We start from the raw sequence: 27,743 nt of genomic DNA, 5'->3' as shown, positions 1-27,743 counted from the left end.
CGCTCACACGTGTGCCGTTGCACGCTAGCACATGGTGCACGCTCATGCACGCTCACACGTGTGCCGTTGCACACCAGCCCGTGGTGCACGCTCACACACGCTCACACACACGCTCACACACGCGTGTGCCATTGCACACCCCCCTCCGGCCCCTTTAAGGCGCCCCCCCCCCCGCCGCGCCCCGCCCCCGGGGGAGGGGGAGGGGGCGAGGCTATTTTTAGCGCAGGGTTCCGTCACGTGACGGCGAGTGACGTCACCGAATGTTGTTGTCGGGGCGGGCGGGGCCCCGCTGCAAAGATGGAGGGGCGGCGGGGCGCGCGCGGGGCGGCGCGGCCGGGCACGGCGCAGGTACCGGGGGGCCGTGCAATGGCGGGGGGGGCTTCGTGCAACGCGGGGGGGGGGCGTGCAATGGGGGGGGGGTGTGCAATTGGGGGGGGGGACCCCCGGCAGTGCGGGGGGGGGGGGGGGCACGGAGCGATGCGGGGCGGGGGGAGCGGCGGCGGCGCGGTGCAGTGAGGGGGGGTGCAGTGCGAGGGGGGAGGGTCGGTGCAGCGGGGTTACGGTGTGCGGGGGGGCCGTGCCCCGCGGGGGGGGCTGCAGCGCGGGGAGCGGGCGGGGGGGGGGGGGCCGTGCAGCGGGGCTTGCGCGGTGCAATGGCGGGGGGGCCCTGTGCAATGGCGGGGGGGGGGGGGTCGCAGTGCGGGGGGGGGGGGGCGTGCGGTGGGGTTTGCGCCGTGAAGAGCCGGGGGGGACACAGGGACACCCGTGCAGCGCGGGGGGGCCCGTGCGCCAGCGCGGCGGCGGCTCCGCAGCGCGGGCCGTTTGCTGGGGGGGGGGGGGCCCGCTGCACCGCGCCGGGCTCGGGTCTGCCGGTAGCCCCCCCCCCCCGTGGGGTCCGTCGCGCTGCTGGGGAGCCGAGCGTGGCCCCCACGCGTGACCCTTCCCGCCCCTCATCTCGGGGCGATGCCTCGGGGGGGGGGGGGCTGCAGCAGCGGGGGCCTCGCGGGGGGAGCAGCCCTGAGTGTGCGTGTCCGTGTCCCGTGGGGCTGGGTGCGACCCCGCTGCAGGAGACCCGCGGGGGGGGGGGGGGCCCACCGGGGTCCCTGTAGGGTGGCACCGTGGGGGGGTCCCGGGGGCTGCGCTTCGCCGCCGTCCTCCCCGGGCTCCCCGTTTGTGCCCCCCCCCCCCCTGCTTCTGCAGAGCCTTGTGTAATGCCGCCGGCCCCCCCAAGTTCCCTCTGCCCCCCCCCCCCCTTTGCGGGGTCCCCCTTTCCGGGGGGGCAGCAGATGGGAGCGGGGCTGCATCCTGCCCCCGCCCGCAGATGCTCAGGGCCCGGGGGGGGGCACGGTGCTGGATCCGGCCCCGGGGTGCTCAGGGGATGGGGGGGACGCACACCCCGGGGTGCTGGATCCGGCCCTCGGCTCTGAGCACCCCGGGACCCCCCGCTGTTTGGTGCTGGGAGGGGGGGGGGGTGTGTTTCTCGTGGGGGGGCACCGGGCAGGGTGGAGGCCGGGGGTGCTGATGAGGGTGCTTGGTCCCGCAGGGCTCCCGGGTGGCGCGGGCACAGCCCCAGCGCCCCGGCCGGCGCTGACGGCCTCTCCAGACAGCCGCCTCTCCGCGTCCCCCCGGCACCGCTGTCACCCGCCGGCCGCCATGGACCCCCCGAGCGACGCAGGTGAGACCCGGGGACACCGGGGTGGGGGGGGCCGCGCCCGGCCCTGCACCGGGCATCGTCCCCATCCGCCCTGCGCGGGGGGGGGGGTCGGGTCCCCACCGTGGCCCTGGCGCCCGTCGGGGCGCTCATCGGGGGACCGGCGTGCCACCGCGGCGTCCGACCCGGCACGGCGTATCGCCACCGCGCGCCCGCTGCCGCCGTGCGGCTCATTAGCACCCGCGTGGGTGTCGCCGTGCGAGACGGGCGCGTGCGGAGCGGTGGCGGGCGGGGTGCCGGGTGCCCAGGGCTACGCCGAGCCGCCCCCTTCCCCGGTTATCCCGGACGCCCGGCATCCGCCCGCCGCGGCGGGAAACTGAGGCAGGGGGTCGGATCGCCGCCGTCCTTCTGCCGCGACGCGGGTCACGCGCCGCGGCCGCTTCGGCTGCTTACGGGTGAAATCCAGCGGCACCGCTCGGCGACGGGTCCCCGCGGACCCTCGCGTGCCGGGACGCGGGGTCCCCTCGGAGACGTCCCGCCGTGGGGCACGGGGACAGCCTGGGTGACCGCGGGCCACCACGAGGGCCGTGCCCGCGCTATATCGGCTGCCGCTGGCTCCTCGTCAAAGCCGCCCTGTAATTAGCCCGCTGGGAATTCCAGCGACATCTGGACGCGCGTGGTCCCCGACGCTCGGCCGGGGACAAGCGGCTCCGCTGACCCCCGCGGCCGCCTGCAGCCGTCGGGGTGCTCAGGAGGGGAAACTGAGGCACGGGGTGGTGGCAGAGCCCCCCCATCCCACTCGACGGAGCTGGGGACACACCGTCGGTTTGGGACAGGGGGGCGTGTGTCCCCTCTGTCCCCAAACCCCCCCCCCCACCCCCGGTGCCGCTCGCCCCCCCAGTGCTGCCGCTGCCCGTTAGCCACCCGCCGGTATTTTTGGAGCGGCCGCAGGGCTGGAGCGCCGCCCGGCCGTGCCTGGCACGGGGCTGGCACGCGGCGTGGTGGCACGGGGACACGGCCCAGGCCTCCTCTTCCTGTCCCCGCGGTGCTTTCCTCGGTGTCCCCTCCTGGCCGTGGCTGCGGATCCGGCTGGGGCTGAGCCTGGGGGGCTTCGGGGGTCCCTTGGGAGGTGCTTTCGTGGGGTGAAGCCCTTCGGTTGCTGTGATGAGTTGGGCAGGTCTCAGCCAGGGCTGCGTCCATCACGGGGACATGGCGGGGGGCACCCCTGAGCCTGGGGGGTCCCCAATTACCCTTTGGGTGCTCGGTGTCCCCCAGGGCTCTCCGCTTGCACCCCTTTCCCATGCTCACCCCAAAGCCGGGCTGCATTTGGGGGGGGGGTCCTGCAGGAGCCGAGCATCCCCCAGCGTCGCACGGGTGGTGGTACCGTTCCCGGGGGTGCAGGTACCCCGCTCCCCTCCATCCCTCCTGGGGGTCCCCACTTCCCCCACCCCCCAAGGGTCCCCCCTGTCCCACAGATGTGCCACCACCTCTGGATGGGGCCCCCCATGCCGGGCCACCTCCCTGCCCTGCCAAGGGGCTGCCTGCACCCTGCCTGCACCGGGGTGCCGGGGGGGGGGGGTCCGGCAGCCGCGAGGGCTCGTTCCCGTGGCCTCCTGCCCGCTGGCAGCACCAGAAATAGCTGGGCTGACGTCAAGCCCCAAAGCACCCCGGGGGGGCGGGGGGCTGCGGGGGGGGGGGGGGCAGCCCATAAATATCCCGGCTATTAAAAGTCTTGGCTTGGGATTAACGTGCTGGTAAATAAACGTGGCTGGTGCCGGCGGGGGGGTTACGCACGGCCGGAGGGGCGGCAGCAGGGTGCGTGGGGGGGGTCCCCGTCCCTTTGGGGGGGTCCCCATCCCTGGGGGGGGGGGTTAGTCACCAACTCAGCCCGTCGTCACCCCCGGGCCCAGCCGTGCTGAGCCGCTTCGGGTCACTGATCCGGCAGAAAAGGTGCTGAATCGGTGTCTGCACCCTTGTGCCCACCCGGGGGGCTCCCACTGGTGGGCGGGGGGGGTCACGGGTGGGGTGGGGGGGCTGCTTGCCTTCGCTTTCCTGGAGCGGGGGCTAATCCCCCTCTGCGTAACCCAGATTTTATTCCTGGCAGCGCTGATGTGGATTAACGTCCCCGGCAATTAGGGGCTCAGCGTTGGGGGGGGAGCGGGGGGGGGGGGGATGGGGGTGCCCTGAGGGGGGGTCGTGGTGTTCCCGGCCCTGCTGCGGGCCCCCCCATGCAGGGACAGCCCCTCTGCCCCAGTCCCCAGGGCAGTTTGGGGGTGCAGCCGGGTAGTCCCCACGTGTCCCCGGAGGGGGCTGTGTCACAGTGGGGGGGGGACACGGCGCACCCTGTCCCGCGGGAGCCGTCGTGGCTCCCCCCGGCACGCTGCCCTATTTATAGCCGGCTCCTCCCGTGCGCTGGCTATTTCCAGGCGCCGGAGAGAAGAGCCCGGCCGGGGAGGGGGGGGGGGGGAACAACGCCGCCGCCGTGGGGGGGGCACCCAGCCCCGCGCTGCCCGGGATGGGGGGCCGAATCCGTTCCCCTCGCCCCTAACTCCAGGGATGCCGACGGCTCCCCCGTCCCCCCGCGCCGAGGGGGCGGCTGGGTTTGGGGGGCTGAGGCTGGGGGGGGACGGACGTGCCCCAGGGACCCCCCCCGCCATGCTGCAACCCATTGATGCGAGGGGTGGCTGTTTCTCCGCAGAGGGGGGGTCCGGCCGCGAGCCCTCGCTGGAGCTCCTGTCCCGTGCCCAGCTCCACGCCGCCCTCCCCGCCCCAGGTGAGTGCTGGGGGGGGGGTCCCGTCCCCCCTCCCAAACCCGGTGGCATCCCGCCCAGCACCGGTCCTGTCCTCAAGCGTCCCCCGTGTTGGGGATGTTGCAGCTGCCTGTCCCCCCCACCCCGGGGCTCTCCCTCGTCGTGGGGCTGGGGCAGGTGGGGGGGGGGCACCCAGGATGTGCCCCCCAGCATCGTTCCCGTGCCGGTGACAACCGCAGCGCTCCGGGCTGGGTCCTGCCCCGACAGCCTGGCACCCACAGGCCGTGCTTCCCCCCCCTCCGTGAGTTTCGGGGTGTCCTGTCCCTGGGGCAGGAGATCGGCTGTGCCTGTACCTGGCGGGGGGGGACGCCCTGGTCCCCAGCCCCACGGCGGCCGGTGCGGTGCCCGGGGGGGGGACACCCACCGGGGATTTTTAACGCCGGGTCCCTGAGCCGCTCGGCTCTGCCCGGCAGGATCCGTACCCAGCGTGATCCCGGCTGTGCCGGTGCCTCGCGGCGTCTCCCCGCCGGGATGCGGGCTCCCTGGCTGCTCCTCGCCGGCTCGGGGGGGGCGGATTTGGGTGGTGGGTGCTGCAGGGTGGTGGGCGCTGCCGCCCGGGGCTGGGTGCTGCTGTGGTGGCACGTGGGGACGCGGGCAGGTGCGGAGAGGTGGCCGTGGTCTGGCGGGGGGCTGCAGTGGGGCACGGTGTGACGGCGTGCGGGTGTGCAAGGGGGGGAGAGCTGCTCTCGTTGCACGGGTGTGCAAGGGGAGAGGTGCTCTCGTTGCATGGGTGTGCATGGGTGTGCAAGGGGAGAGCTGCTGTTATTGCACGGGTGTGCAGGGGCGTGCAAGGGGAGAGCCGCTCTGGTTGCACGGGTGTGCACGGGTGTACAAGGAGAGAGGTGCTCTCATTGCATGGGTGTGCACGGGTGTGCAAGGGGAGAGCCGCTGTTGTTGCACGGGTGTGCAGGGGCGTGCAAGGGGAGAGCTGCTGTCGTTGCATGGGTGTGCGTGTGCGTGCAAGGGGAGAGCCGCTCTCCTTGCATGGGTGTGCAAGGGGAGAGCTGCTGTTGTTGCACGGGTGTGCAAGGGGAGAGCCGCTCTTGTTGCACGGGTGTGCACGGGCGTGCAAGGGGAGAGCCGCTGTCGTTGCACGGGTGTGCAAGGGGAGAGCCGCTCTTGTTGCACGGGTGTGCACGGGCGTGCAAGGGGAGAGCCGCTCTCGTTGCACGGGCGTGCAAGGGGAGAGCCGCTGTCGTTGCACGGGTGTGGACGGGCGTGCAAGGGGAGAGCCGCTGTCGTTGCACGGGTGAACACGGGCGTGCAAGGGGAGCGCCGCTCTCCTTGCACGGATGCGTGCGAAGGGACCAGCCCTCCTCGCACGGGTGTGCGCGGGTGTGCGCGGGGCTGGCTCTCCTTGCGCGGGTGACCCCGGCGATGGCGGTGCTGCCCGTCCTGGCCTGTCCCGCGGTGGGGAGGGGTCAGGGTCGCTGGGGGGGTCCCAGTCCCCCCCCCCCCCCGGGCCCGTCACCCGCAGGACACCCCCCCACCGCGCCCCCGGGGACGGACCCGGCCCTCGCAGAGGGAGCCGGTGCGCTGGCCTGGGGTCCTTCGCTCTGGGGGGGCTGTGGGCACCCAGGGGTTAAGCACCCCCCCCCCCCCCATCCCGGGGAAGGGGCCGGGTCTGGCGGGGGCTGGCACGGGGCCGCAGGGTGGTGGCCCCCCCCGGCAGGGTGGTGGCCCCGGCCCCTCGCCAGCCCAAAGCCACTTCTGAGCCCCTAAGTGCAGGTTTGGCCGGGGCTGGGCCAGCTCCTGCCCCGGCCCCTCCCGGGGCTATTTTTAGGCCCCCCCCCCCCCGCCCTGGTGCTGGGTGCTGCCACCCCCCATTGCACCCCAACACCCACCGAGGGTGCCTTTGTGTGTGCCCCCCCAAAATGGGGGGCTGTCAGGTCTGGGGGGCTGCAGAGACACCCCCCCTAAATCTGCCCCCCAGGTGTGGGACAGCCCCAGGGCCCCCCCCCCCCGGGGGGGTGAATTGGGATGGTGGCAGGGGGGCTGGGGGTACCCCCTGCCCCACGGTGCCTCTTGCATGTCGAGGGGGGGCTGGGGGCACTGGGGGCACTGGTACATACTGGGAGGGCTGGTTAGCTTGTGGGGGGGTGCTGCTTGGCATGGGGGGCTGGTTCATACTGGGGGGGGGCTGGGTGGTACTGGGGGATTGGGGCTGGCAGTGGGGGGGGGGGGGGCTGGCTCTGGGGGGGCTGGTTGGTACTGGGGAGTGCAGTGTGGTATGGGGAAAGGGGGGCTGGCAGGTTTTGGGGGGGCTGGCAGGTTTTGGGGGGGGGGCTGGCTGCCCCCGGGGGGGCTGGCAGAGCGGGGGCGTTGGTGCCCGAGCTCGGCGGCTCGGTGATGGTGACGTCCGCGGGTCCGTCCCGGGCACACGTCAGTGCCCGACGTGCAGCCACGCGCGTGGGGGGGGGGGGGGGCCCCAGGGCGCATTAGCATGCAGCGCGTGCCCCCCCGCCCCCGCCTTCCTGTTTGCGTGGGGATGGGGTGTCCCCCCCCGCCGCTGTACCCCTCTATCGGGGGGGGGGTGGGCAGGGGCCCGGACGCCCGGGTTCCCTCCCCGCGTCCCTCGCTGATGGCGGGGGTGGGCTCGGTGGTTGCCGGGGGGGTTTATGCCCATCCCTGGGTTGGGGCTTTGGGGGGGGTGGGGGGCTCGATCCTGCCCCCCCCCCCCCCCCCCCCCCAGCTGCTCTCTGGGCCGGTTGTTGCACGTTGCAGATGTGGGGGCTCAGCTTGCAGTGCCCCCCCCCCCCCCCCCGCTGTTTTTTGAGTAGGGGAGGGAAACTGAGGCACGGGACTGATCCAGGGCCCCTGGAGCTGGTGGGAGACCCCCGTGGTGCTGATGGGAGGGGCTGAGCCCTGACCCCCTCCCCCCGGCAGCCCCCCAACTGCCCCCAACTGCCCCCCATCACTGGGAATGCCCAGGCTGCTCCCTGAGCGTGCCCCAGCTGCCCCCCGTCCCTGGGACACCCCCTAACTGCCCCCTAAGCGCTCCTCGTCCTTGGGGCACCCCCAAACTACCCCCAAGTGTGCCCCAGCTGCCCCCTATTGCCAGGACAGCCCCTCAGCTGCCCCCCATCCCTGGGGCACCCCCCCCAAACTGCTTCTGACTGCGCCTTTCCCTGGAAAAGCCCCTCAATTCCCCCGTCCTGGGACACCCCCAAATTACCCCCTAAGTGTGCCCCAGCTGCCCTGCATCACCAGGACAGACCCCAAACTGCCCCCCATCCCTGGGACACCCCCAGATTTCCCCCTAAGCATAGTCTAGCTAACCCCCATTCCTGGGACACCCCCAAACCACCCCCAGCTGCCCCCCATTGCTGGGACACCCCCCACCCCCCCAAACTGCCCCCTGAGTGCGTTCCATCCCTGGAGAAGCCCCTTGATTGCTCCATCCCTGGACACCCCCAAACTGCTCCTAGTAACCCCCCATCCCTGGGACACCCCCAGACAGCCCCCTAAGCATGCCCAGCTGCTCCCTGTTTCTGGGACACCCCCAAACCACCCCTAAACGTGTCCCAGCTGCCCCCCATCTCTGGGACCCCCAAACTGCTCCCAGCTTCCCCCCCCCATCCCTGGGACGCCCCCAAACTGCTCCCAGCACCCTCTGCCATCCCTGGGACGCCCCCAGACCCACCCCCCCCCTAAGCCCGCCCGGTGCCCGCAGGGGCGGAGGGGCCGGCGGAGGCGCACGGGGTGCCGAGGCGTGCGGGGAGCGCCGGGGGCCGGGGCTGGACGCGGCGGCGCGGGAGCGGCAGCTGCAGCGGGAGCTGCTGGCCCTCAAGCAGCAGCAGCAGCTCCAGAAGCAGCTGCTCTTCGCCGAGTTCCAGAAGCAGCACGAGCACCTCACCCGCCAGCACGAGGGTCCAGCTCCAGAAGCACCTCAAGGTGGGCTGGGGGCGATGGAGCCGTTGGGGGGCATCACCTACCTGGGTGATGGAGTCATTGGGCGGAGATTGGGGGTGATGGAGATGTGGGGCATCACCTGCCTGGGGTGATGGAGATGTGGGGCATCGCTTGTCTGGGGTGATGGAGCCATGGGGCATCGCTTATCTGGGGTGATGGAGTCACTGGGCGGAGATTGGGGGTGATGGAGATGTGGGGCATCATCTACTGGGGGTGATGGAGCTACTGCGGGGAGATTGGGGTGATGGAGATGTGGGGCATCGCTCATCTGGGGTGATGGAGATGTGGGGCATCACCTACCTGGGGTGATGGAGCTACTGGGGGAGATTGGGGGTGATGGAGCCATGGGGCATTGCTTGTCTGGGGTGATGGAGCTACTGGGGGAGATTGGGGGTGATGGAGATGTGGGGCATCACCTACCTGGGGTGATGGAGATGTGGGGAATCACCTACCTGGGGTGATGGAGCTACTGGGGGGAGATTTGGGATGATGGAGCCACAGGGCATCGCTCGTCTGGGGTGATGGAGATGTGGGGCATCACCTACCTGGGGTGATGGATCTACTGGGGGGAGATTTGGGATGATGGAGATGTGGGGCATCGCTTGTCTGGGGTGATGGAGAGGTGGGGCATCATCTACTGGGGGTGATGGAGCTACTGGGGGGAGATTTGGGATGATGGAGCCACGGGGCATCGCTTGTCTGGGGTGGTGGAGCCATTGGGAGGGGTACTGGGGGTGATGGAGCCATGGGGCATCCCATGTCCAGGGTGGTGGAGCTATTGAGGGGAGACTGGGGGTGATGGAGCCATGGGGCATTGCTTGTCTTGGGGTGATGGAGCCATGGGGTATCACCTGTCTGGGCTGATGGAGCCACGGGGGGGGGGGGGGGAGATTGGGGGAAATGGAGCCATGGGACATTGCCTTTCTTGAGGTGATGGAGCTGTGGGGAGGGATTGGGGGTGATGGAGCCACGGGGCATGACCTGTCTGGGGTGGTGGAGCTGTGAGGTGTCACGTGTCTGGGGTGATGGAGCTATTGGGGATGTATTGGGGGTGATGGGGGGGGGGCATCACCTATCTGGGGTGATGGAGCTGGAGGGCATCATTTATCCACAGTGATGGAGCCATTGGGGAGAGATTGGGGGTGACGGAGCCGTTGGGTGGAGATTGGGGGTGATGGAACCATTGGGGAGAGATTGGGGTGATGGAGCCGTTGGGTGGAGATTGGGGGTGATGGAGCTGAGCCGTTGGGTGGAGGTTGAGGGTGATGGAGCCATTGGGAGAGATGGGGGGTGATGGAGCCGTTGGGTGGAGATTGGGGTGATGGAGCTGAGCCGTTGGGTGGAGGTTGGGGGTGATGGAGCCATTGGGGAGAGATGGGGGGTGATGGAGCCGTTGGGTGGGGATTGGGGGTGGTGGAGCCATCGGGGAGAGATGGGGGGTGATGGAGCCATTGGGTGGAGATTGGGGGTGATGGAGCTGAGCCATTGGGTGGAGGTTGGGGGTGATGGAGCCATCGGGAGAGATGGGGGGTGATGGAGCCGTTGGGTGGAGATTGGGGGTGATGGAGCTGAGCCGTTGGGTGGGAGTTGGGGGTGATGGAGCCATTGGGGAGAGGATGGGGGTGATGGAGCTGTTGGGTGGGGATTGGGGGCGGTGGAGCCATGGGGCATTGCCTGTTTGGGTGATGGAGCCACTGGGACAGGCTGGGGATGTTGGAGCTGGAGGGTGTCACCTCTCCGCAGCGATGCCACCGCGGGGAGGGACTGGGGGCGACGGAGCCGTGGGGCATCACGTTCCTTGGGGTGCTGGAGCTACGGGGTGTCGTACCCTGGGGTGACGGAGCCACGTGGGGGGGGGAATCGGGGCAGGCTGGCGCGTACCCCCCAGGGCCCGATCCGTGGAGGGGGGTGGGAGATGGGGGGTGTCCGTCCCCGAGCCCGCCCGCGCGGTCCCGCAGCAGCAGCAGGAAGCGCTGGCCGCCCGCCGGCAGCAGGAGCTGGAGCAGCAGCGGCAGCGGGAGCGGCAGGAGGCCCTGAGCAGCAGCAGCGCCTGGAGCAGCTCCACGCCCTGCGCACCAAGGACAAGAGCCGCGAGAGTGAGCCGGGGGGGGGGTCCCGGGGGGCCGTATGGGGCTGGGGGGAGCGGAGGTGGGGGCTGGGGGGCAATAGGGGTTTTGGGGGCTGGGGGGTGGATGTGGGTGCAGGAGGCTCCCGGGGGGGGGGGGGCAGTGGGGTGGGGGGGGGTGTGTGCGTACGTGCTGTGTCCCCCCCCCCATCCCAGCTGTGTGTCCCCCCCCCCCCCAGGCGCCATCGCCAGCACGGAGGTGAAGCTGAAGCTGCAGGAGTTCCTGCTCAGCAAGACAAAGGAGCCGGGCACCGGCCCCCCGAACCATTCCCTCCCCAGCACCCCAAATGTTGGTAGGTCACCCCCGAACCCGGATAACCCCCCCCAAACCGGGGCGGGGGAGGACCCAGGTGTCCTAGTGGGGTCTCTGCCGCCTTCGCCCCCCCCCCCCCCCCCCCCCCCCCCCCCCCCCCAGGGCTCACCACACCTCGTTGGACCAGAGTTCCCCCCCCCAGACCGGCAGCCCGGGGACACCCCCATCCTACAAACTCCCCCTCCTCGGCACCTACGACGGCCGGGATGATTTCCCGCTCCGCAAAACCGGTGGGTGCCGGACCGCCGGCGGGCGGGTCCCGGGATGGGGGGGGGGGGGGGGGGATGCCGGGAGCCGCGCCGGGGCTAACTCCGCTTCCCGGGTGCCCCCCCCCCGCAGCCTCCGAACCCAACCTGAAAGTGCGCTCGCGGTTAAAACAGAAGGTAGCGGAGAGGAGGAGCAGTCCCCTGCTGCGGAGGAAGGACGGCACCGTCATCAGCACCTTCAAGAAGCGAGCCATCGAGATCACGGGTGAGCCGGGGGTGCGCGGGCTGGGCCGCGCTGCCTGCCTCAGTTTCCCCAAGTCGCCGGGCGTTTCCCGTGCAGCGGTGGGGGCCTCCAGCTGGAACCCGCGGCCCCTCCTGGCTAGCGGGGCGCGCACAGTGCTTGTGCAATGCGCACGCGCGCACGTCTGCTTGTGCAACGCGTGCGCACACGCGTGCTTTCGCGACACGCACGCCCACGCGTGCTCGCGCAACACTCGTGCTTGTGCATTTGCACGCCTTCGCGTGCGCACGCACGCTCAGGTGCGGGCTACCCCATCCCTCCTGCGGCCGCGCACCCTGGCAGGGGAAACTGAGGCAGGGATGGGGGCGGCGGCGGCCCCCCCGTGACGCCCGCCGGCCCCGCAGTGTCCTCGGTGTGCAGCAGCGCCCCGGGCTCCGGGCCCAGCTCCCCCAACAGCTCCCACAGCGCCATCGCCGAGAACGGCTTCACCGGCTCCGTCCCCAACATCCACGCCGAGGTAGGAGCTGCCGAGGGGCGACACACGCGTGTGCGGGGCGTGTGCCGGGAGCGTGCTCAGGGAGCACGCGTGTGCTCAGGTGCGTGCTGTGAGCGTGGTCGGGGTGCACACGTGTGCTCAGGTGTGTGCCTGTGAGCGTGATCAGAGTGCACACGTGTGCTCAGGTGCGTGCTGTGAGCGTGGTCGGGGTGCACACGTGTGCTCAGGTGTGTGCCGTGAGCGTGATCAGAGTGCACACGTGTGCTCAGGTGCGTGCTGTGAGCGTGGTCGGGGTGCACACGTGTGCTCAGGTGCGTGCAGCCAGCATGTGCGTGTTTGGGGTGCACACGTGCTCAAGTGCGTGAAGCCAGTGTGTGCGTGTCCCGGTGCACACGTGTGCTCAGGTGCATGCTGTGAGCATGGTCAGGGTGCACGCATGTGCTCAGGTGCGTGCTGTGAGCGTGCTCGGGGTACACATGTGTGCTCAGGTGCGTGCTGCAAGCATGGTCGGGGTGCACACGTGTGCTCAGGTGCGTGCTGTGAGCATGGTCGGGGTGCACACGTGTGCTCAGGTGCGTGCTGTGAGCATGGTCGGGGTGCACACGTGTGCTCAGGTGCGTGCAGCCAGCATGTGCGTGTTTGGGGTGCACACGTGCTCAAGTGCGTGAAGCCAGTGTGTGCGTGTCCCGGTGCACACGTGTGCTCAGGTGCATGCTGTGAGCATGGTCAGGGTGCACGCATGTGCTCAGGTGCGTGCTGTGAGCGTGCTCGGGGTACACATGTGTGCTCAGGTGCGTGCTGCAAGCATGGTCGGGGTGCACACGTGTGCTCAGGTGCGTGCTGTGAGCATGGTCGGGGTGCACACGTGTGCTCAGGTGCGTGCTGTGAGCATGGTCGGGGTGCACACGTGTGCTCAGGTGCGTGCAGCCAGCATGTGCGTGTTTGGGGTGCACACGTGCTCAAGTGCGTGAAGCCAGTGTGTGCGTGTCCCGGTGCACACGTGTGCTCAGGTGCGTGCTGTGAGCATGGTCAGGGTGCACACGTGTGCTCAGGTGCATGCTGTGAGCATGGTCAGGGTGCACACGTGTGCTCAGGTGCGTGCAGCCAGCATGCTCGGGGTGCACACGTGTGCTCAGGTGCGTGCAGCCAGCATGCTCGGGGTGCACACGTGTGCTCAGGTGCGTGCTGTGAGCATGGTCAGGGTGCACGCATGTGCTCAGGTGCATGCTGTGAGCGTGCTCGGGGTGCACACGTGTGCTCAGGTGCGTGCAGCCAGCGCGTGCACGTTTGGGGTGCCCACGTGCTCAAGCGCGTGAAGCCAGTGTGTGCGCGTCCCGGTGCACACGTGTGCTCGGGTGCGTGCGGCCAGCGCGTTGCTCCCAGAACTGCACGTCGTGCACGTCCGTGGCGTGGCTCGGCACATGCATGTGCATGCTCATGGCGTGTCCGTGCCGCGTCCCCCCCGCCCCGCAGCAGCTCCTGCCCCAGCACCGAGCCCTCACCCTGGACGGCGCCAGCCAGCTCAGCCTCTACACGTCCCCGTCCCTGCCCAACATCTCCCTGGGGCTGCAGGCCACCGTCACCGTCACCAACTCCCACCTCAACGTGAGCGGGGCCGGCACGGGGGCTTGGCGCGGGGACCCTGCGCCCCGCGGGGGTGGCACGGGATCTGGAACCCCATAGGGGCCGTGTGGGGACCCCACGGGGGGGTGGCGTGGGGACCTGGAAGCTCACGGGGGCCGTGTGGGGACCCCGCGCCCCGCGGGGCGGCACGGGGACCCGGAATCTCATAGAGGCAACGTGGGGACCCCACGGGGGATGGCACGAGGACCTGACGTCCGGAGGGGTGGCCTGGGGTCCCGGCAGCTCACAGGCTTGACGAAGGGACCCGGCGCCCCATAGGGGACCCTGTGCCCGTGGGGTGACTGTTGGGCAGGAGGGGGGTTCCAAGCCGGGAACCCTGGCGTCCGGGCCCCCGGTATCCCCCAGGGCTGGGTTTGTGCCTCAGTTTCCCCACGGGAGAAAAGCTGAGGGTCACGGGGGGAGGACTGGCAGTGCCCAGCGTCCCCAGTTTGGGGCGCGCCCAGGCTGGGGGCGCAGGGTTGGGGCGGGCGCGTCACCCAGCACCTCAAGGGGCGACAACGGGCGGCAGCATCCCTCTGCCCCCGCGCGTGGGGCTCAGGGGTGGGGGGGCCACGGCGCCGTTCTCCGTCCCCTCAGGCGTCCCCCAAGCTGTCACCGCAGGCGGAGGCTGAGCGCCCGACGGTGGCCACCCTGCGCCCCGGGGCCGCCCTCACCGGCAAGTTCCTGAGCACCTCCTCCATCCCGGGCTGCCTGCTGGGGGTGGCCCTGGAGGGGGACCCCCCCGCCGGCCCCGCGTCCCTGCTGCAGCACGTCCTGCTGCTGGAGCAAGCGCGCCAGCAGAGCACCCTCATCGCCGGTGAGTCCCCTGCTCCGCCTCGGTTTCCCCTGCTTGCAAATCCCCTCCCCGCCCCCCCGGATGGTTTTTGGGGTGTGGGGGGGGGGTGCTGGGGTGCCCTGCTGATGGCGGCCGGCTCCCGCAGTGCCGCTGCACGGGCAGTCGCCGCTGGTGACGGGGGAGCGCGCGGGGAGCGTGCGGACGGTGAGCAAGCTGCCGCGGCACCGGCCCCTGAGCCGCACGCAGTCGTCCCCGCTGCCCCAGAGCCCCCAGGCCGTGCCCCACGGCGCCCTGCCCCACGGCGCTCTGCCCCACGGTGCCCTCCAGCACCACTTCCTCGACAAGCAGCAGGTCCAGCTGGGCAAGGTGGGGCAGGGGCTGCCGTGGGGCTGGTGTAGGGCACTGGGTGGGTGCGGGGCTGGTGTGGGGTGGCCGTGGGGTGTGGGATGGGTATGGGGTGGGTGTGGGGTGGGCATGGGGCATAGGGGGGGCATGGGGTGGATATCGGTAGCTGTGGGGCATGGGGTGGGTGTGGGGTGCATATGGGGTGCACACGGGACACAGAGCGGGCATGGGGTAGATATGGGGTAGCTGTGGGGTGGGCGTGGGGTGGGTACAGGGTGGGGATGGAGCAAGGGATGTACGTGGGGTGGCTACGGGGTGGCTACGGGGCATAGGACGGGCATGGGGTGGACGTGGGATGGCGTGGGGTGGGCGTGGGGCATAGGGCGGCCGTGGGGTGGGTACTGGGTAGCTGTGGGGCACGGGGTGGGTGTGGGGGGTCTGTAGGGCGTGGGGGGCACAGGGCAGAGGCCGGCACAGGGTGGCTGTGGGGCCGGCTCGGGCGGGGCGGCTGGGGGGGGGGGGGGTCAGTTCGGCCCCCCCGCGCCCACCGCCCGCTCCCCAGCTGCTCCCCAAGGCGGGGGAGCTGGCGCGGCAGCCCCCCACCCACCCCGAGGAGACGGAGGAGGAGCTGACGGAGCAGCAGTCGCCCCCCCCGGGTGATGGGGTCCCCCCCAGCCCCCCCCTCGCCCTCGCCTCCCCGGACGCCGGGGACCCCCCGGAGCGGCCGCAGGACCCCGAGGGCTGCGGGGTGCCCCACGAGGAGCTGGGTGACAGCGGGGACGAGGCTGAGGCCCCCGGGGTCCCCGACGTCACCGAGCTGGGGGTCGCGTACAAGCAGGTGAGACCGCGGGGAGCCCACGGGTCAGCGCGCGGAGGGGGGGGGGGCAAATATCACCAGCTCCCTAAATGCCCCCCCTCCAAACTCGTGCACGAGCGTCCCCCTTGCGCGAGCGTCCCCCTTGCACGAGCATCCCTTGCACGAGCGTCCTTTGCACGAGCACCTCTCTTGCACGAGCATCCCTTGCCCAAGCGCCTGGTCCCCGGCTCTCTGGCCAGCCGTGCCCCCCCCCTCCCCGGCTACCTGGGGGCCTGGCCCCCCCGTACGCTGCCGCAGCGATGACTCGGAGGGGCCGGTGACTCATCCCCCCCCCCTCCGGCCTCCCAGCTCCGCCACCCCCGCGCCGCAGCCCCCCCCGGCCCCCGCCATGACTCATCCCCCCCCTCGGCCCCCCCCCCCCCCCCCGCACCTCGGACGTGGCCACCCCCTCCTCGGCTGGGATGGGGACGCGGCCGTGCCTCCTGCCGGGCGATGGCCGTGGGGGGCACGGGCTGACGGGGGGGCCGGGGCCCCCCCAGGTGTTCCCCGAGGGGCCGCTGCAGCTGTACCCCGCTCCCTCCCTGGGCATCCTGGCGCTGCCCCACCCGGCCCTCGCCCGCACCCAGTCGTCCCCCGCCACCGCCGGCATCAAGCCCCCCGCGCCCGACGGGCCCCCCAAGCACGTCTTCACCACAGGTACGCGGGGGGACGGGGGGGTGTCCCGGGGAGGGGGGGCTGCCACGCCGTGGGGTGCCCCATCCCTTGGTGGGGGCCAGGGGAGTCCTTGTCCCACGGGGTGCCCTGTCCCGCGCTGTGCCCAGGGGTGCCCCTGCTCCCCAGGGTGCCCCATCCCTTGGTGTCCCCATGTCCCGTGAGGTGCCCCATCCCTCGGGGTGCCCGGGGGTCCCCCTGTCCCACGGGGTCCCCCATGCCTCGGGGTGCCCGGGGGTCCTCTCGTCCCACGGCATCCCCCTATCCCATGGGGTCCCCCATCCCTCGGGGTGCCCGGGGGTCCCCCTGTCCCACGTCATCCCCCTGTCCTGCAGGGTCCCCCATCCCTTAGGGTGCCGGGGGGGTCCCCCTGTCCCACGGCATCCCCATATCCCACGGGGTCCCCCACCTCTTGGGGTGCCGGGGATCCCCCTGTCCCACGGCATCCCCCTATCCCACAGGGTCCCCCATCCCTCGGGGTGCCGGGGGGTCCCCCTGTCCCACGGCATCCCCCTATCCCACAGGGTCCCCCATCCCTTGGGGTGCTGGGGGGTCCCCCTGTCCCACGGCATCCCCCTATCCCACAGGGTCCCCCATCCCTTGGGGTGCTGGGGGGTCCCCCTGTCCCACGGCATCCCCATATCCCACGGGGTCCCCCACCTCTTGGGGTGCTGGGGGGTCCCCCTGTCCCACAGCATCCCCGTATCCCACGGGGTCCCCCATCCCTCGGGGTGCCGGGGGGTCCCCCTGTCCCACGGCATCCCCCTATCCCTGGGGGTGCGGGGGGTGGGGGTCCCGGGGAGCTGGTCCCAGGCGTGCCGCTGTGGCTGCCCGGCGCAGGCGTGGTGTACGACACGTTCATGCTGAAGCACCAGTGCACCTGCGGGAACACCAACATCCACCCCGAGCACGCCGGCCGCATCCAGAGCATCTGGTCCCGTCTGCAGGAGACCGGCCTCCTCGGCAAGTGCGAGGTGAGGCACCCCCCCCCTCCCGGGGGTCCCCTCCTCGTCTTGGGGGGCCGGGGGGGGGGGGGGCCTCACCCCTGTGTCCCCCTCCCCAGCGCATCCGGGGCAGGAAGGCGACGCTGGAGGAGATCCAGACGGTGCACTCGGAGCATCACACGCTGCTCTACGGTACCAGCCCCCTCAACCGCCAGAAGCTCGACAGCAAGAAGCTCCTGGGTAGGTGCCGGATGGGGGTTGGGGGGCACCGGGACGCCTGGGTCCCCTTTTGGAGTTGGGGGGGACGCTGTCCCCACCGCCCCCCCCCCCCCCCATCCCAGCGCTCTCTGCCCCGCCAGGTCCCATCAGCCAGAAGATGTACGCGGTGCTGCCGTGCGGGGGCATCGGGGTGAGTACCTGGGGGGGGGGGGGGGGACATCCCCGGGCTGGCCCGGCCCCGCTGACGTGTCCCCACGTCCCGTCCCCGCCGCAGGTGGACAGTGACACGGTGTGGAACGAGATGCACTCGTCCAGCGCCGTGCGCATGGCGGTGGGCTGCCTGGTGGAGCTCGCCTTCAAGGTGGCCGCCGGGGAGATCAAGGTGAGCGGGGAGGGCCGGCACGCCGGCGCGTGGCCCCCGGGCCGCCTGCACGCTCGGGGTGCGCGTGCTTGGGGCGTGCACGCTTACGTGTATGTGCGCCGCCCACGTGCACGCTCACCTGGGGGTGCCGCGGCCCCTGTGCAAGCTCGCGTGCGCGCGCGCCGCTTTCTTGCGCGCTTACCTGGGGGTGCGATGGCCCTCGAGCACGCTTGTGCGTGTGCACTGATACCGTGCGCGCTTCCTTGGGTGTGCAGGGCGGCCCTTGTGCACGCTTGCAGGTGTACAGCGTCCTCGTGCGTGCTTACCTGGGGGTGCGATGGCCCTCGAGCACGCTTGTGCGTGTGCACTGATAGCGTGCGCGCTTCCTTGGGCGTGCAGGGCGGCCCTTGTGCACGCTTGCAGGTGTGCAGCGTCCTCGTGCGTGCTTACCTGGGGGTGCGATGGCCTCTGTGCAAGCTTGCACGTGTGTGCACCGCTCTTGTGCGTGCTTACCTGCGCGCGTGTGGTGGCCCTCGAGCAAACTCGCGTGCGTGCGCTTGCACGCACGCTCACCTGGGTGTGCACGCCGGCCCTCGTGCACGCTTGCTCAGGTGTATGTGATGGCACGCGTGCACGCCCTGCTTGCGTGCGCTTGCGTAGGCGTGCACGGCAGCCCTTGCGCGCGCTCGTGCGTGTGCCGCCGCCCTCGTGGACGCGTGCCACGCGTGTCCCTCTCCGTCCCCGCAGAACGGCTTCGCCGTCATCCGCCCCCCGGGACACCACGCGGAGGAGTCCACGGCCATGTGAGTGCGGGGCCGTGGGGAGGGGCCGCGCCGGGGGGACCCTGCCTGGGGTGGGGAGGGGGGGCGGGGGTGCCCGGGGCCACCGCGGTGCTCACCCTGCCCCCTCTCCCCAGGGGCTTCTGCTTCTTCAACTCGGTGGCCATCTCGGCCAAACTGCTCCAGCAGAAGCTCAGCGTGGGCAGGATCCTCATCGTGGACTGGGTAAGGCCCCCCCGGGGAGGGGGACGGGGAACCCCCCCCAGGCGACGGGGACCCCGTGGCGTGGGCGTGGGGGGGTCCCTGACGCCGCCGGTGCCCCGGCAGGACATCCACCACGGGAACGGGACCCAGCAAGCCTTCTACAGCGACCCCGACGTCCTCTACATCTCCCTCCACCGCTACGACGACGGCAACTTCTTCCCGGGCAGCGGGGCGCCCGAGGAGGTATGGGGGGGCTGCGGAGGTGGGAGGTCACCCCGTGTCTCCCGTGTGTGTCGTCCCCCCCCCTCGCTGCGGCGTTGGGGGTCACCCACGGCTGCGCCCAGGTCGGCAGCGGGATGGGAGTGGGCTACAACATCAACATCGCCTGGACCGGCGGCGTCGACCCCCCCATCGGGGACGTGGAGTATCTCACCGCCTTCAGGTGGGGGTCCTGGGGGGGGGGGGGGGGGTCCCCATGTCCTGGGGGGGGGTCCCCGTGCCTGGCCCTGACCCTGTGCCCCCCAGGACCGTGGTGATGCCCATCGCCAACGAGTTCGCCCCGGACGTGGTGCTGGTCTCGGCCGGCTTCGACGCTGTCGAGGGCCACCTCTCGCCTCTCGGTGGCTACTCCGTCACTGCCAAATGTGAGTGGGGTCCGGGGGTGTCCCCAGGGTGGGGACCCCGGCCGAGCCGCTTGTCATCTCCCCCCCCCCCCAGGTTTCGGCCACTTGACGAAGCAGCTGATGATGCTGGCGGGCGGCCGGGTGGTGCTGGCACTGGAGGGGGGACACGACCTGACGGCCATCTGCGACGCCTCGGAGGCCTGCGTCTCCGCTCTGCTCGGCCTGGAGGTACGGGGGTCACCCGTGGGGACCCCCCCACCTGTGGGGACTCCCCCTGCCACCCCCCAACCCTCCCAGGGTGCGGGGTGTATCGGGGTGCACGCCCTGTGCCGTGCCTCAGTTTCCCCTGGGTTGATGAGAGGGGCTCCGGTCCCGTCCCTGCTCTTGGGGGGGGGGGTGGGGGGGTTTGGGGGTGTTGGTGGCAACTTTGGGGGGTCTTGATGGTTTCCCCACCCCAGCTGGAGCCCCTGGATCCGTCCCTCCTGCAGCAGAAGCCGAACGTGAATGCGGTGGCCACCCTGGAGAAGGTCATCGAGATCCAGAGTGAGACCCTGCGGCCGGGGGGGGGGGGACACGACACACAGGACGCGGACCCTGCTGGGGTCCCCGGGGGGTCCCTGGGGCTGTCCCTGCCACCGGGGGGACACGGGAGGGTCCCCGGGGCTGATTCTGTCGTGGCGGGGCACAGAGGGGTCCCCAGGGCTGTCCTTGCCATCGGGGCATCCCAGCGGGTCTGACCCTGCCCTGGGGGGCCCTGGGGACTGTCCCTGCCCTGGGGACACCTGGAGGGGTCTCTGGAGATGTCCCCATCTTTGGGATCCCGGGGGGGTCCCTGGGGCTGTCCCTGCCTTGGCCAAGACCCAGAGGGGTCTCCAGGGCTGTCCCTGCCACGGGGGTCCTGGGGGGGGGGGGTCCCCAGAGCTGTCCCAGGCGTGGGTGACACAGAGGGTCCCTTGGACTGTCCCCACCATGGCAGTCCCGTGGGTCCCGCTGGGTTGTCCCTACCATGGGCGTCCTGGGGGCTCCCTGGGTTGTCCCCGCCATGGGTGTCCCATGGGTCCCCCCCCAGCGCTGTCCCTGCTGTGGGGGTCCCCAGCGCTGTCCCCTCTGGGGGGGGCCCAGCGGAGGTCCCCAGGGCTGTCTCAGCTGCGGGTGACACAGGGGGTCCCTTGAGTCCCCATGGGTTGTCCCCGCCGTGGGAGTCCTATGGCTGCCCATGGGCTGTCCCCGCCATGGGGGTCCCGAGGGTCCCCCCGGGGCCGTCCCTGCCCGGGGGCCGTCCCCAGCCCTGCCCGTGCCCGCAGGCAAGCACTGGAGCTCGGTGAAGCGCTTTGCGGCGGCCGTGGGCTGCTCCTTGCTGGAGGCGCAGAAGGGGGAGATGGAGGAGGCCGAGACGGTGACGGCCATGGCCCTGCTCTCGGTGGGCGCCGAGGGGGGGAGCGCCGACCCCCAGCCCAGGTACGGCACCCGGGATGCCCCCGGCTGTGCACGGAGCCGCGCGTGTCCTCGGGGGGATGCGGGTCCGTGGGGGTGTGCACGGAGCCACGCGTGTCCTCGGGGGTTGCATGTCCCTTGGGGTGTGCATGGAGCCACGCGTGTCCTCGGGGGTTGCATGTCCCTTGGGGTGTGCATGGAGCCACGTGTGTCCTCGGGGTCATGTGTGTCCCTTGGGGTGTGCATGGAGCCACACATGTCCTTGGGGTCATGTGTGTCCGTGGGGGTGTGCATGGAGCTGTGCGTGTCCTTGGGGGAGTGCGTGTCCCTTGGGGTGTGCACAGAGCCACGCGTGTCCTTGGGGGAGTGCGTGTCCCTTGGCGTGTGCACGGAGCCACGCGTGTCCTTGGTCCATGGGGGTGTGCATGGAGCCACGCGTGTCCTCGGGGGGATGCGTGTCCCTTGGGGTGTGTACAGAGCCATGCGTGTCCTCGGGGGGATCCATGTCCGTGGGGGTGTGCATGGAGCCACGCGTGTCCTTGGGGGAGTGCGTGTCCCTTGGGGTGTGCATGGAGCCACGCGTGTCCTCGGGGGTTGCGTGTCCCTTGGGGTGTGCATGGAGCCACACATGTCCTCGGGGTCATGTGTGTCCGTGGGGGTGTGTACGGAGCCACGCGTGTCCTCGGGGGGATGTGTGTTCCTGGGGGCTGTGCATGGAGCCACGCGTGTCCTCGGGGAGGACGTGTGTCCCTCAGGGCTGTGCATGGAGCCACGCGTGTCCTCGGGGGGATGCGTGTCCCTGGGGGCTGTGCATGGAGCCACGCGTGTCCTCGGGGAGGACGTGTGTCCCTCAGGGCTGTGCATGGAGCCATGCGTGTCCTCGGGGGGATCCGTGTCCGTGGGGGTGTGCACGGAGCCACACGTGTCCTCGGGGGGGACACACGTCCCCCCAAACTGCCGCGTCCAACCTATGGACGACGGGGAACCGGGGGAGCGACGGGGCTCGGGGGGGGCTGGAGGCAGCCGTGCCCGGTGCCGAGCCCCTGGCATCGCTGCCTCAGTTTCCCCGGCCGGGGCCGGGTGCGCGCGGTCCCCGCCGCAGGATCCGGCCCCGCTCAGGCCCCGCTCTGCCCCTGGCCAGGCCGGCGGAGGAGCCGATGGAGGCCGAGCCCGCGCTGTGACGCGCCGTCCCCCCGGCCCCTCGCCGCACGGCCGAGATTTTTTTTTTTTTCCGTTTCCGAAAAAGAAAGAAACACGGAGAAGAGAAGAAAAACACACAAAAAAATCACATTAAAAAAAAAAAACCACATTAAAAAAAAAAAAAAGACAAAAAAAAAAAACCCGAAATGGAAGAAACCGGGAGGAAAAACAGAAAAAAGAGGAAAATATTTTCTTTTTCTATTAAAAAGAGAAGAAAAACACAAAAAAATACACACCCCCCCCCCCGTCCTGTTGGACCCCAGCTCCACGCGGTGTTTGCGGTCGTGTCTCTTGTGAAGCATCGGTTCCACCAGCACCCCCGCTCCTCCCGCCCTGTCCGTCCGTCCCTCCGTCCGTCCGTTGGGTTTTCCCGTCGCTGCCCGGGTCCCAGGTCCCCGCCGCAGCTCCTCTCTCTTTTTTTTTTTTTTTTTTTAGGGGGTTTTCCTTGTTTTCTCCCTGTTTTTTTTTCCCAGTCGTTCCCTCCCCGGCTCTGGCGTCCGTCCCCCCCCCGGGGGGAGGCGATGGGAAATATTTGTGCCTTTAATTCAGTCAGTTGTTTTTTTTAATGCCTTAATTTCCCTGTGATTTTTTGGGTTTTCTCAATTTTTTTTTTTTTTTTCCCCCTTGGCGTCCCCATTTCGGAGGGGGACACGAGACGCAGGGGACGAGCCCCGTCCCTGTCCCTTTGTCACCCTGGGTCGATGGGTGACGGATCCTGGCGCCTTCGTCGGGATAAAACTTTGTCCGTTCCTGAAAGAGAGGAGAAAAAAAAGGAAAAAAAAGACAAAAAAAAAAAGGAGGAAAAAAAAAACACTTTACTTTTCCTGTTACTTCACCAGCCGGAGGGGACTTGGAGCGATTTTAGCTTTAAAAGAGAGAAAAAAAAAACAAAAAAAAAACCACAAACAAAAAAAAAAAACACAAAAAAAACCAAACCACACAAAACAAAGGTATATAATTTTATTACAGATGTATTATTTAATAGTATTTTTTTAATGGGTGGCACCGGCCACGGTCCCGGGGCGGAGGGGGAGGACGGGGACGGCGCTTCGTGTTTTAAGTTATTCTGGGGGGTTTTGGGGTGGCTCCGGGGGGTCCCCAAATTGGGGCGGTGGTGGCGGAGATGGGGATGAGGGTGTGTCCCCTGTCACCTCCCCCAGCCCTGGGGGGGGGACCCCAGCTGGGGGCGGTGGGTGGGGAGGAGGAAGGGGGTGTCACCGAGTCCCCCAATGCTGGGGACAACCCCTTGGCCCCACGGGGGGGCTCCGTTGGGTGGCGGTGGCAGCCCAGGACCCACCCCCCCCACCCCCCCCTTTCATGGTGGGGGGGGTCACAGCCCCCAGCCCAGGAGGGAGAAAACCCCTCGCCTAGAAACCAGCCGCCTCCCGAGGGGCGCCGGCCCCCCGACAGCGAGGCCATCTTGCTTTGGGCTGGTGTCCCCCCCTGCCGTGTGTGTGTGTCCCCCCAGCCCCAGCCCTGCCTCGGTTTCTTTTCTGTCCGTCCGACGCCCGCTCGCGCGCTCTCGATATGGTTTTCAGTTGAGTATTTTGTAAGATGTTACCGATGTTCGTCCTTGTATAAATAAAACTGTTTCTGGCAATAGCCGGCAGCGCCCCGCTGCGTTTGGGGGGGGCCGGGGTGGGGGTGGGGGGGGGGCCGGTGCCTTTGTGTCCCCATTGGAGCAGGACGGATGTCCCCAGGGCTTCACGATTGCCCCGTGTGCCTCAGTTTCCCCACCTACAACAGGGCTGCCCCTTTCCCATCCAGCCAGCGCCACGTCGGGGTGCGGAGCTGGACCAGCCTGGCTGCGGGGGGCTCCGTTCCCCGCCCCCCCCAGCCCGGGCTCTGCCCTACCCTGGGGGTCCCCAGCCCTGCCCGTGCCCCCCCTCTTCAAAGGACTCGGGGCCGGCAGGTTGGTAACGGTGCCTTTATTTGGTTAGAAACGGGGCGGCCCCGCCGACCGGAGCGGTACGGCGGGGATCCCGGCGTGGGGGGGGTCCCCTCCCTGCCCCAGAGGGGGAAACTGAACTGGGAGAACTGGGGCAGCTGGAGGGAGGCTGAGGCGGGGGCAGTGGAAGGTGGTGGCATTTGTCAGTGGCCCCAAGGCCGGGGCTGTCCCTCCGCCGTGTCCCCAGACCTGCTGGGCACGGGGGCACCCCCAGCTCTGCCCCACGCCCGCCCCACGCCCGGGGGGTCCCGCTGTCCTGGGGGGAGCAGCGCTGCTAGCACAGCGAGGGTTAAACAACTGGCCTGTGGTCCCAAGGGGGACGGTGGGTGCCCTCCTGGCGTGGAACCGGTGGCTGCGCTCTAGGCCAGAAGCCACGGACGATGGGCACGGCCGAGGGCAAAGCCAGGAGGGGGGTGCAGCACTCACCGGGGCACGGCGGGGACCCCTACTCCGTGTGGGGGGAGCCCCGCGGGTGGGCGAGGGAGAGGACGAGCCGGGGCAGGAGGGACGCCACCAGCCAGGGCCCGGCAGCGTACTTGAGGAAGCTGGTGCCGTACCACAGGGTTGCGTCCACCGGCTGCAGCAGCCGGTGCAGGCCCTGCACGGCCCCCAGGGCCAGCGCGGCACCGGCCACGCGCTGCCGGGGGTCCAGCCGCTCCCCCCGGTGCAAGGGGAAGCCGGCGGCCAGCCCCAGCCCCAGGGCAGTGCCAGCGTCGCGGCAGACGGAGGCGAAGGGCCGGGTGTCGAGGCGGAGCCAGGCGCGGTCGGAGCACCATTTGGTGGCCAGGCGGATGGACCTGCGGCAGAGGGAGGAGAGGGGTGAGCGGGGTGCCTGGGGGGGAACTCTGGGGCTAGCCCCCTGCCAGCCTGGGGGGCGGATCCCTGGGGCGGCGGCCCCCTCCGCCGGGCGCTCACCAGTCGACGTCGATGCCGGCGGCGATCACCAGGCTGTGCAGGGCGAGGGAGCTGAGCAGCAGGGCCAGCGCTGCCGTGACGAAGAAGCCTGGGGCGCGGGTGACCGGGGTGCGAGCCTGCAGCCCCCAGCCCAGGGCTGCCCCTGGACAGGGAGGACAGGCAGGTTGGGGTACCGGGATGGATTGGGGGGGGGGGAGGGGGCTTGAGGGGAGGGGAAGGTACCCAAAACACCCTGGCTGGGGCATGGGGGCTTTGGGCTCTGGGCGGGGGGACCAAACGTTTCCCCCCAGCCCCACTCACCGGCCAGGATGCCGCCAACCACCTGATGGGGGAAGTGGGCCAGGACGAAGACCCGCGAGAGCCCCACGGCCAGCAGGAGCAGGGCGTAGGCGCCGAAGGGGCTCAGCTTCGCCGCCAGGCTGGAAGGTAAGGAGGAGGGTCAGCGGCGGGGAGGCGGCCGTCGGGTCCGGCTCGGTGCTCCCGAGCGCGTTGGGCCAGGCAGGGCAAGTTTGGCCCCGCTTGGCAGGAGGAATGAGTAAAGCACAGGTGAAGACGGCAAAAAAAAAAAAAAAGGCAGCTCGGTGGGGTGGGGGGGAGCTTCGTGGGGGTCTCCAGGGCTCGGCAGTGCGTTCCTGCGGCAGCCAGAGCTGCCAGGGTAGAGCTGTGTTCCCCAGGAACTGCCCCGCTGGGAGGGGAGGGCCTCCTTCCCACCCCACCGTGGCTGCTGCCCACTGAGGAAGGGTCCCACATCACACCTCCCTCTTCCAAAAGATGCTCTGGAGATTTCCAAGAGCACCGGCTTCCCCGTCCCAGGACTCACCTCCTGGAGTGTCTGGATGCCAGCGTCGTCAGAGCGGTGACAAGGGGCCAGAGGGCTGCCCCGGTGATCATGCAGTGGCCGGAGGGGCTCCCTGCGAAGGGGAAGCACAGGACGCTCGACACGGTGGGTTGGAGGGGAGCCCGGCCCAGCGGGGCGAGCGCCTGAGGTCACCCGGGAGAGCGGGGGACGCGTCTGCCGAGCCTAGCCCTCGCGGCTGGGCCGCCCCGCCTGCGCCCTGGGTTCCCTCCTGGCTGACAGCCACGGCCGGCGTGGGGGGCTCGGCTCGAGGATGAGGATGGAGCAAGCCGGTGGCCGCGGATGATGGTCACCTGCCCAAAAAACCAGGCAGGGATGCGGGCTCTGCGGGCAGGGGAAGCCAGGCGGAAAGGGCGAGCGAGACGCCCTGGTCCCTGCTGCCGGCAGACTCTCCCGTGGGTTTCCTGGCCCCGGAGCCGCCTGTGCCGTGCACGCTGTGCCAGCAGCCGTGGCGCCCGGCCCGCTCCCCGCCGCTCGCTCGTTTGCTCTGCCGCGAGGCGCTGGCTGACGAATGGCTTTCCCGCTCGACGCGTCCTGCCAGCCCAGCGGCACCCTCCAGCCGCAGCGTTCCCGTCCGGACGGGGACTCCCGGCTCCCTGCAGCCCTTCCCTACGCATCCCGGCGCCTGCCGGAGACGCACGGAAAAGCTTTCGCCCGTTACTCACCCGGTCCCGTTTCGCAGGAGACGGGGAACTGGCGCAGCGCGACCGGCTCCTTGCTGGCGAGCCCCGACTCATGGACCCACCAGAACGGGCGCTCCCCGAATAAGAACCTGGTGGGGAAAGAAACCAGAGAGCAGTGAACGGCCGAACGCAGCCCAACGCCTTCACCGCCCATCCCTGTGGATCCGAGGGCTGAAGCCGGCAGCGGGAGGGCAGGGTCCTTGCCAGTTCCTACGGCTCCCAGGCTTTTTTCTGCCATGAATGCCTGGCAGATGCGTTGCCGTGGCTCGGGTGACCTGCGGAAACCCCGCACAAACCCTGCACGCTTTCAGCCCGGCGCAGGCAAGGAGCAGCGCTCGACTCTGCCCGCCGAGCAGAGCCCGCCGTTGTGTTTCTGCTGTTGTGAACGTGCCACCGCTCAGCCCTCGGGATGTCACCGGGTGTGACAAGGGACCCTGTGACTCCGGGCTCTCCCCTCACCATTTGAGGACCACGTTGAGCCACTCTGACACCAGGCCGATCCACAGCACCGACACCCCCACCTTGCGGTCGAGAAAATAGGCGAGAGGGAAACAGACGGTGAAGATGCATTTGGGATCGGCCAGGGAGGTCACGGAGATCCAGAACTTTTCCAGCCAGGGCGGCCCGGACTGCAGAGCCTCTGCGAAGCGGATCCCAGCGGTGTGCAGGGCATCCATCGCGCCGGGCTGGAGGGAGAGAGGGAGCGTTAGAGCTCAGGCCTCGGCACAGACCTTGGGAAGGGGGTGGGAGGTGGCTCCCCGGGGCGGGTGTCGCGCCGTGGCTCGTCCCCACGCCCGGCGTGACCCCGAGCGACGCTCTGGCGCGCGATGCCGGCGCTGGCACGGCTTCAGGGAGCCCTTCGCCACCTGAAGTTTGCCCGCGAAGGACTCTCAACCTTCGCATCCCGCCCGGGGCTCGGCAGCTCCCGGCGCTGCAGATGGCCCCGGCGGGGATGGCGGTGGCGGGCAGCGTGGCCACACGGCCGGCTGCCGAGGGCCAGCGCCGGGCAGGGCCCCGACCGACGGGCGCTCTGGGCTGACCCAGCGCCGGCACATCCCGCGGGCCTCAAAGTGGGGTTCCCCGGAGCAGCCGGGCTGCCCTGAAGAGCCCCGGCCTCCCCGGGGCCTCCCCGGAGCCGGCCTGCAGCAGGCCCGGGGTCTCCCCGGGGTCTCCCCGCAGCAGGCCCGGGGCTTCCCTAGGCCGGGCCTGGAGCTACCCGGGGCGGCCTGGCCCTGCCGGGGGTACCTGGGGTTGCTCCCCCAGCTACGGTGGGGCCGGGGGGTGTCTGTCACCAGGGCCGCCCCCCCTCGCCACCCCGCTCCCATCCCCCCAAGCCGCTTCCGCACCCCCCCCCCGCTCTCACCCGGCCTCTTCCGCCTACATTCCCCAGCAGCCCCCGCGGCACCGGCCGGCTACGGGGCGACGCGAGGGACAAGCCGCGGGGCGGAGCGAGAGACCCGGCGCGGCCTCTCTCTCTTCCCCCCCCCCCCCCCCTTCCCGGCCAAGGTCACCCCGCCCCTCGTCGCGCGCG

The 27,743-nt window shown here is 70.3% G+C and overlaps 2 protein-coding genes across 3 annotated transcripts; one reads left to right on the top strand and one right to left on the bottom strand.

Moving 5' to 3' along the window:
• Positions 1-44: 44 nt before the first annotated feature.
• Positions 45-21,950, top strand: HDAC5 (histone deacetylase 5). The gene is given in 31 exon segments (XM_075522983.1): positions 45-60; positions 249-348; positions 1,544-1,675; positions 4,350-4,424; positions 8,135-8,330; positions 8,332-8,355; positions 10,332-10,406; positions 10,409-10,469; positions 10,678-10,767; positions 10,770-10,791; positions 10,914-11,041; positions 11,151-11,282; positions 11,663-11,775; positions 13,228-13,359; positions 13,975-14,194; positions 14,319-14,539; positions 15,081-15,356; positions 15,875-16,031; positions 16,887-17,020; positions 17,110-17,230; positions 17,350-17,399; positions 17,484-17,591; positions 18,318-18,373; positions 18,487-18,574; positions 18,677-18,796; positions 18,898-18,995; positions 19,079-19,197; positions 19,271-19,404; positions 19,635-19,719; positions 20,481-20,634; positions 21,752-21,950. Coding segments are annotated over 31 exon segments (3,477 nt in total). The 3' UTR covers positions 21,792-21,950.
• A 2,247-nt stretch (positions 21,951-24,197) lies between these two features.
• Positions 24,198-27,664, bottom strand: G6PC3 (glucose-6-phosphatase catalytic subunit 3). 2 transcript variants are annotated; one of them, XM_075523094.1, is made up of 7 exons: positions 27,576-27,664; positions 26,672-26,898; positions 26,195-26,301; positions 25,494-25,584; positions 24,974-25,092; positions 24,674-24,815; positions 24,198-24,555 (listed from the first exon to the last, which is right to left on the bottom strand). In XM_075523094.1, the coding sequence occupies exons 2-7, from the start codon at positions 26,887-26,889 to the stop codon at positions 24,204-24,206; spliced, it is 1,029 nt and encodes a 342-aa protein (XP_075379209.1). In that variant the 5' UTR covers positions 26,890-26,898; positions 27,576-27,664; the 3' UTR covers positions 24,198-24,203. The 2 variants fall into 2 exon arrangements, with proteins under 2 accessions (XP_075379209.1, XP_075379210.1); XM_075523095.1 differs by lacking the exon at positions 27,576-27,664 and adding an exon at positions 27,458-27,491.
• Positions 27,665-27,743: the final 79 nt, after the last annotated feature.

The sequence above is a fragment of the Mycteria americana genome, chromosome 22 (assembly GCF_035582795.1).
Source record: "Mycteria americana isolate JAX WOST 10 ecotype Jacksonville Zoo and Gardens chromosome 22, USCA_MyAme_1.0, whole genome shotgun sequence".
In the NCBI taxonomy this organism is placed as follows: Eukaryota; Metazoa; Chordata; class Aves; order Ciconiiformes; family Ciconiidae; genus Mycteria; species Mycteria americana.
This window is presented reverse-complemented; position numbering and strand designations above follow the sequence as displayed.

Excerpts from the sequence above, each read along its gene's own strand:
- G6PC3 (XM_075523094.1), bottom strand. The coding sequence starts at position 26,889 with ATGGATGCCCTGCACACCGCTGGGATCCGCTTCGCAGAGGCTCTGCAG. Across the intron at positions 25,585-26,194 it reads CTCCTGCGAAACGGGACCGG|GGAGCCCCTCCGGCCACTGC; the intron begins GTGAGTAACGGG and ends TCCCCTTCGCAG. Across the intron at positions 25,093-25,493 it reads GCATCCAGACACTCCAGGAG|CCTGGCGGCGAAGCTGAGCC; the intron begins GTGAGTCCTGGG and ends CTTACCTTCCAG.